The sequence below is a fragment of the Octopus bimaculoides genome, chromosome 2, assembly GCF_001194135.2.
Source record: "Octopus bimaculoides isolate UCB-OBI-ISO-001 chromosome 2, ASM119413v2, whole genome shotgun sequence".
Lineage (NCBI taxonomy): Eukaryota > Metazoa > Mollusca > Cephalopoda > Octopoda > Octopodidae > Octopus > Octopus bimaculoides.
The window spans coordinates 5,422,101-5,430,695 of record NC_068982.1 but is presented as its reverse complement, the minus strand read 5'-3'; the positions used below and the strand labels follow the sequence as shown (position 1 = coordinate 5,430,695).

The window sequence follows — 8,595 nt, the reverse complement described above, 5'->3', positions numbered from 1 at the left end:
AAATAACAAACTAAACTAGTCTTAGTTACTTATATACGCGTTTCTGGCTTAGAAAAGTAAAGACTTTTCATTTCCTCATCAGTATGATATTCCAGTTTTGCAAATTCGACGATGCTGGCAAGTGTGCATGCACGACCGAGCGACATCGTGCATCAGCACAATATGAAACCATCTCCGAACCTACATAGGCCAGCCAGTTCTTATCCCTCCTCGAGAATTACCATGTGCGTCACAAGCAATACCGCAGAAAATCAGCACTTTAGCTGCTATTTCTGAACTTCGGTATGTGGTGAAGCAACTGTTGCTGATCCCTTAATTATGTTCTTTTACCTGTGTCAGTCATTCTGACTGCAGCCATGCTGGAGCACTGCCTTCAATGTGTTAATAAGGCATTAAAACAGAACGACTCTCCCCAGACACAATAAAATTATTAGGAATTGTATAAAAAAAAAAACTAAAAAAATTTTGTGTATTCTAGAAGAATAACCACTTTATTGGACATAATTTTAACAGCAAAATTTTATATGGACCCCCAAGGGTCATATGTGCCCCAGTTGAGAACCACAGCATTAGCATTTAATCTGGTCATATCAAGGCAAAATATTCTACCTATTTTCTGTTCAACCTGGCCAGATCTAGTCTTTCACACCTATCCTACAATGTCATTTTAAAAATAAACAATCACATCATCGAAATCTCAAAATCATGAAATAAAGCAGGATTAACTCAAAACAATGGGAATAAATAAGGATTAGATTTGATAGAATAATCTGAATGCTGAAGGGTTAAATCTGACTCTATCTCAACTTTGGCTTTCGTTTTTCCTCTGTCCACAAAATGAGTCAAGTACTAGCGTTGATGTTGTTGACTGTATCCTTGAAAGAGGTCTCATAATTAAAACCAAGCAGAATAGTAGTGTTTAGGAAACTGGAGAAACAGATTGGAGCCTGGTGTAGCAATCTGGTTCACCAGTCCTCAGTCAAATCGTCCAACCCATGCTATCATGGAAAGCAGATGTTAAACGATGATGATGATGAATATTGGTGGAAAGATATCAAGGAAGAAAGACAGTAAAATGGCTATAAAGGGAGACAACCAAAGCAGAAGACAATTCTTCTATGTATTGGCTTCAGCACAATTTCTGTCTATCAAATTTCACTCCTCATGTTTTGCTCTTAGGTTTTCGTGGACGAAAGTTGTGCAAGATCCCACAGAGTTGGATGTAACTTAGAACCACATGAATGCTAAACAATTATCTTAAGTTTCAAACTGATCTGCCACTTTTAATGTATTGATTTTCTTTTGTAGCCTGTTGCATCTGGAAGTGGGATCCCCCAAATCAAATGTTTCCTAAATGGAGTAAAAGTTCCTAGAGTCGTACGCCTGAAGACATTAGTGGTGAAAGTGTTTGGCGTGGTGTGTGCTGTGGCAGGAGGTTTGGCTGTTGGAAAGGTAAGGCACTGAATTTTACAATATTCTTATTTTACATGCATGTAGCCTTTCTGTGTGTGTGTCTGTGTCCACATGCATGCACGCAAAGGCTTACATGTTTGTAGTTTCCGTGTAAAAAGCACTCATGCTGGTGCCATATCTTGCTCTGGTTATTTCTGTTGTTGACAATCCTGAAAATAATCAAACCCACCTTTTTATTACTTAAACACCTGGTCAGTATCTCTTCCTAATTTAATCATCAAATAAACTCATTTCCTAGCATCATTAGATTTTTTGATTTTTTTTGTACTACACACACTCGTGCAAAGTAAAGAACAAATAACAACAATGACAGGAAGGAATGGTGAAGGCTAACCTTCTACTGATGAAGTGTAATAATGTGGAAAACATTTAGAATTGTCTCCCTTACTTTGTTAACCTAAGGTTAATATCCACTCCATTGAACATTACTGTGTGTATTTCAAATGTTGAAAGCACTGAAAATAAGGAAATTCAAGCCTTCCATAACTTAGGTCAGTGCTTTTGTGTCATGAAACTTTATAAATAGACTTACACTACACACTCACCTATATATAAAGTGGCATCAAAAAGTTCCTGGATTACTTATGTTTACTAAAAAATAACTTACGTTTTAACATCATCTCCTTCAAAATAGCCACCTTGCACAACAATACACTGGTCCCAGCGTTCCTGCCATTTTTGGAATCCAGCCTGGAAGTCGCTTTCTGTAAGTCCAGGACATTCTGCAGTTCGCACCTGATCTCGGCAATGGTGTTAAAACGGCAACCTTTTGAGCTGCATTTTCATTGTGGGGAAGAGATGGAAGTCTGCAGATGCTAAATTGGGTGAATAGGGTGAGTGTGGAAGGGATACCCTGTTATTTTTGGTGAGAGACTCACGAGTGAGGAGCGTTCAGTGTCAGGGTGCATTGTCATCGTGGAGGACCCGATTCTTCACGATCCACAGATCTGGTCACTTGCACCAAATGTCCTCCCTCAAATGCTTCAAAACGTTGTCGATTGTCCTCTGACGATCCTCCTGCACAAGCTGATGAATTTTCTCTGCATTTCCAGGTGTGGCACTCACTCACGACAGGTCTTCCAGATTGCCTCATCATCTTCCAGGGATGTTCTTCCACTCTTGAAACCTCTGTACCACTTGACACCTTGTATATGACCCATTGCCTCATCACCATAGCATGCTCAATGTTTCTGTAGTTCCCTAATCTGATGCAAAATTTCACGTTAGCTCTTTGTTCCAATTTCCTGTCCATTACAAAATAGCAGACTACGGCATACACAGGATCACGAAATAACACAAATTTCACAACCTGTGAAGTAAACACAGTGATGTCACTTGGCACACTGCCGCATGAAGGTCACTGCTAACTCTCACAGTACATGCAGTTGTGTGGTGCCATCTGTCTGTGAACTACAGAACTAGTCCAAGAACTTTCTGATACCACTTTGTACACATATTTACATGTATATACACACCCTACCAACTGGCTCCTGTGCTGGTGGCACGTAAAAAGCACCCACTACACTCTCAGACTGGTTGGTGATAGGAAGGGCATCCAACTGTAGAAACATTGCCAGATCAGATTGGAGCCTGGTGCAGCCTTCTGGCTTGCCAGACCTCAGTCAAACCGTCCAACCCATGCCAGCATGGAAAATGGACGTTAAACAATGAACACACACACATGCACACTCTCATATGCATACATTGATATACACATACATTCACCTACACCCGTGTATAATGTTTTTGCATACATAACTTAATGAATATTTGCACATCCACTCCTCCAGGAAGGTCCCATGATTCATTCAGGGGCAGTTGTTGCTGCAGGAATATCACAAGGCAGATCATCATCACTTCGATTTGATTTAAATGTAAGTACTTCAATTTATTTTTTTGCTTAACCCTTTAGCATTCAGATTATTCTGCTAAATGTAAAGCTTATCTATTCATATTGTTTTGTATTAATCGTGCATTATCTTGTAGCTTTGAGGTTTTAATGATATGGTTGTTTATTTTTAGAATGACATTGTAAAGTAGGTGTGAAAGACTAGATCTGCTTGTTATGACCATAAAAAAAAGAAGTAGAAAATTTTGGCCAGATGTGGGTTAACATTTCCCTAAGAAGCACAAAGCCCATAACCCAAGATGGATCCATGGTCGATGCCAGTACTGCCTGACTGGCCCTCATGCCAGTGGCATGTAAAAAGCACCCACTATACTCTCTGAGTGGTTAGTGTTAGGAAAGGCATCTAGCTGTAGAAACCTTGCCAGATCAGATTGGAGATTTTAGGTTTCTCAGAATTTCAAGTTTGTTCTCCTGAGACTCCAAAAGCGTCATAAAAGTTCAAGCTTTTATCTACTAAAGATGACCATCTGTAAAGAGAGCTTCAAAAGAGCTGACCTGACTCACCAACAAGTTCATGCAGCTCATGCCATGATGGACTGATGACAGGAAAAGTATTCCTAAAAAGAGAACAAAGTCATCGTTAGATTTCAGTGTTCCCACTTGTTAAGTTTCTGGCACTGTTCCCTATATTTTAAATCCTTATTATAATACTTATTTCAAAGAAGTTATTTCTTTAATATTAATTTTGATTCTTAAAGCTTTATGTAAAGAATTTTACAAGTGAAAATGACTATAAGGGACTTCTCAAATTTTCAGCTTCTCTCGTCACATTCTGTCGTTCCTCTGACGCTTTGTATTACAAAAGTCTCTTTATGTTTTTCTTGATGACAACAAAACCTTGATTAATTAACCTGTTGTCTTTTCTTCTTCTATTTACAGGTATTTGAATTCTTCCGTACAGATACTGAGAAGAGAGATTTTGTGTCAGGAGGTGCTGCTGCAGGTGTAGCTGCTGCTTTTGGTGCCCCCGTTGGTGGTGTTCTCTTCAGCTTGGAGGAAGGTGCTAGCTTCTGGAACCAGGCCCTTACGTGGAAAATTGTTAGTTACCACTTTGCTTTCTAGACTCTAGTTTTTGTCAGTTCTGGTTCATTGTTCGTTGCGTGTGATATCAAGTGTTTTTGTGTGAACAGGGGATTCCCTGTGTTGTGTGAACAGGAGATTCCCTGTGTTGTGTGAACAGGAGATTCCCTGTGTTGTGTGAACAGGAGATTCCCTGTGTTGTGTGAACAGGAGATTCCCTGTGTTGTGTAGACAGGGGATTCCTTGTGTTGTGTGAACAGGGGATTCCCTATGCTGTGTGAATAGGAGGTTCCCTGTGTTGTGTGAACAGGGGATTCCCTCTGTTGTGTGAATATGTGACTCCCTATGTTGCCTGAATACGACTTCTCTATGCTGTTATGTGAACATGTGACTCCCTATGTTATATGAACATGTGACTCTCTATGTTGTTATGTGAACATGTGATTCTGTGTGTTGGTGTGTGAACTTGTAGTTGTATAAATGTGATTTTTCAAGTATTTGTGTGATCACATGATTCCACATAAAATTGATTTCAAATCATGGCACAAGGCCAGCAGTTTCAGGGAAGTGGATAAGTCAATTATATCGACCCATCCCCTCCCCCAGTGCTCAACTGGTACTTATTTTATTGACCATGAAAGAAGGAAAGACAAAGTTGACCCTAGTGGCATTTGAACTCAGAATGTAAAGTTGGAAGAAATGCTGCTAAGCATTTTGTCCACCATGTTTCTGATTCTGCCATCTCCCTGCTTTATGATTCCAGATTACATTGTCTCAATATAAAGGCATTTTGCCTGTTGACAGTTCTGCCAGCTGGGCAAAACGCTTAATGACATTTTGCCCGTTTTTACATTCTAAGCTCAAATTCCACCAAGGTCAACTTTGCCTTTCGTCCTTTCAGGGTTGATAAAATAAGTACCAGTTGAACACTGGGGATTGATGTAATCAACTTAACTCCTCTCCCTCAAATTACTGGCCCTCTGCCAAAATTTCAAACTAATGTTGTCTATATTCATGTGTATATGTCACTACTATTCTCGTTTGGACATTTACCTTGTAATCTGTGTACGTGTTAGACACTTGGAGCTCAAAAAGTTACTCAAGGTGGTTGTTGGCTGATGGTTAATAATTTTGTGGTTAATAATAATATGATAAGGCAGCGAGCTGGCAGAAACGTTAGCACGCCGGGTAAAATGTTGAGTGGTATTTCGTCTGTCTTTATGCTCTGAGTTCAAATTCCGCCGAGGTCAACTTTGCCTTTCATCCTATCGGGGTCGATAAATTAAGTACCAGTTGCGTACTGGGGTTGATCTAATCGACTGGCCTCCTCCCCAAAAATTTCAGGCCATATGCCAAGAGTAGAAAAGAATAATAATAATAATAATATGATAGACATCGTTTCCAACCAGACTGTGACTTAACACAAACTCTGACATAGTCTGTTGTGTTTGCATGAAACAAGGCTCTAGGTCTTTTGCATTTCATTTCTATCGTAGGTCTTTAATCCTCCAGCTGCAGAGGGACAAAATACAGCATTCTGGCATCATATTTTCTGATCAGCAAGGAATGTTACCAGTTCATGGAACATAGCAAAAGGTGGTTTGCCATGACATTTTTTACGCATCACTGGCCACGAGAAGGTGTCTACTCTATGCTTCTGTTAGCAGGTTGGTTCTCAGATATATGTATCAAATGATCTGCAGACCTAGAACAATGCCCAGTCACAATTACTTTATCAATTTTCACTGGTTGACACACCATTCACCTTTCTTCATTTTTCCTACAGTCTTACTATTTGTTTTGAAATTTCTTTTCATGACCAAGAGGGCAGAGCCTGCAGAGTTTCATTGCTGTATAACCCTTGTAAACATTTGCATCTCCTTTCCTATTAAATTTCCTATTGAAAATTAAATTTGCTTGTGCAGTTGTGTTTCAAGTTGGATGCTCTTAACAGTAACCTGTTCGACTTTGAAGTAAAAAAAACAGGAGCCTTCCTGTCCATCAGGGAAGCTGGGACTGATTGTTATGTGCCCTGCTCAAAAGCACAATATAACAGGTGAAGTAATTTTTTGAACTAACGACCAGGTGGTTAGGATTCCAACACCTTAACTGCAATACCATTCTATACATTCATGTATTAAGATTATAAAGTTCTCTCCTTTTCAATTCAAATGCCATCACACACACTTTTATATATAATTTTCTTTTTCCAGTTTTTCTGTTCAATGATATCAACATTTACACTTAATATAGTCCGAAGTTATATAAAATTCCATCCTTGGGAGTTGACATATCCAGGTTTAATAAATTTTGGAAAATTTACTGTAAGTATCATTTTTTTGTTTTTTTTTTTTTGAATTTTCTTTTCCTTCTAACTTAGATTTTTTACCTAATTTCCTGTTACGATAGGTGAACTCCTTCTACAGGTTAGCAAATTTTTATACGAAATTTTGAGACCTGTTGTTGTTATTCCTACACATTTCTTTATCATAATCCTAACAATATATACTGCCTGTGTTTCATTTTGTTTTGAAAATAATCAAGGTGTGGCTCAGTGGTAAGAAGTTTGCTTCCCAACCTCATGGTTCTGGGTTCAGTCCCACTGCACAACACCTTGGGCAAGTGTTTTCTGTTATAGCCTTAGGCCAACCAAAGCCTTGTGAGTAGACTTTTTAGACAGAAAGTGAAAGAAGCCCATCATGCACGTGTGTGTCTTTGTGTCTGTGTTTGTCCCCTGTTTGACAACCGGTGTTGGTGTGTTTACATCCCCATAACTTAGCAGTTCAGCAAAAGAGATCGATAGAATAAGTACCTGGCTTCAAAAAAGAAAAACAACTGTGGGGTCAATTCATTTGACTAAAAATTCTTCAAGGCGGTGCCCCAGCATGGCCGCAGTCTAATGACTGAAGCAAATTGAAGATAAAACACAAGGAATGTAGAAAGGGTCAGTTAAACAACTTGCTTTTCCCCTAACCCTAACCCTATCAAATTGTCATTCAGAACACAAAGTGGCTTTTTCATAAAATTATGGTGAGAAGTCTGAAGAATGGACATTTTAAAACGAGAAGGTTCATTTCAGAGCCAGAGATGGTCAGAAGTGGATTGATATCATCATCATCATCAACATTTTATGTTTGCTTTTTCCATGCTTGTGTGGTTTGGACACGTCTTGTATTTTTGGACATTGCTAAAACTGATACTAGTCTAAAATAAGTTCTGGGGTTGACATCCTTGACTAAAACCTATGGCAGCAATTCATTGACAACTTTCTCTTACTCTTTCTTCCTGTTTCTGTTGTGCCTGTATTTCAAAGGGCCAGCCTTGTCACACTCTGTGTCACACTGAATATCCCCGAGAACTACGTTAAGGGTACATGTGTCTGTGGAGTGCTCAACCACTTGCAAGTTAATTTCATGAGCAAGCTGTTTCATTGATCGGATCAACTGGGACTCTCGTCGTCGTAAACGACAGAGTGCCATGATATATGAGGGTAATTCAAAAATTATCCAAACTTTTTAGCTGTAACCTATCTTTATTATTGTCACACTGCCTTCTGTGTGTGTGTGTGCCTTTAGTTGGTACTATTGTGGTCACGTGGTCAAAGTTTGAGCCTGATTGTGCCATTTTCTCTCTCGCTTTCCAGTGTAAGCATGGCCATTCCACTAGCAATCTGCACCAAAGAAGAACAAAGAGTAGTGATCTGATTTCTCTGGTCGGAAGGTGTGTCAGGTGTTGAAATTCATTGGAGGCTTTTAGCACAATACGGGGACAGTGTTCTACCATGTAGAAATGTGTATGAGTGGATCGAGAAGTTTAAAAATGGTTGGACAAGTGTGACACATAAAGAGGGAGCAGGACACCACTGACTAGAAGATTCAGCAAGCTCAAGAGATGGTAATGGTGAACCGGTTCATCATTACCATCTCTCAGATCCCTGCTCTTTGTTCTTCTTTGGTGCACATTACTAGTGAAGTGGCCATGCTTACACTGTAAAGCCAGAAAGGAAAATGGTGCCATCAAGCTCAAACTTTGATCACGTGACCACAATAGCACCAACTATAAGCACACATGTGCAGAAAGCAGTGTGACAAATATAAAGATATGTTAAGGTTAAATTGCAGATAATTTTTGAGATCCCCTCGTAGAATTATATATCTATGCGTATATATATATATATATATATATATATATAT

The 8,595-nt window shown here is 39.2% G+C and overlaps 1 protein-coding gene across 3 annotated transcripts in view; it reads left to right on the top strand.

Moving 5' to 3' along the window:
• LOC106868896 (H(+)/Cl(-) exchange transporter 7) overlaps nt 1-8,595 on the top strand; it is an 88,991-nt gene that overhangs the window by 28,633 nt on the left and 51,763 nt on the right. For all 3 annotated transcript variants that reach the window (XM_052975410.1, XM_052975414.1, XM_014914358.2), the window contains 4 exons: nt 1,309-1,452; nt 3,264-3,347; nt 4,262-4,420; nt 6,616-6,726. In XM_052975410.1, coding sequence (XP_052831370.1) covers nt 1,309-1,452; nt 3,264-3,347; nt 4,262-4,420; nt 6,616-6,726 — 498 coding nt within the window. The remainder of the gene's footprint in view (nt 1-1,308; nt 1,453-3,263; nt 3,348-4,261; nt 4,421-6,615; nt 6,727-8,595) is intronic.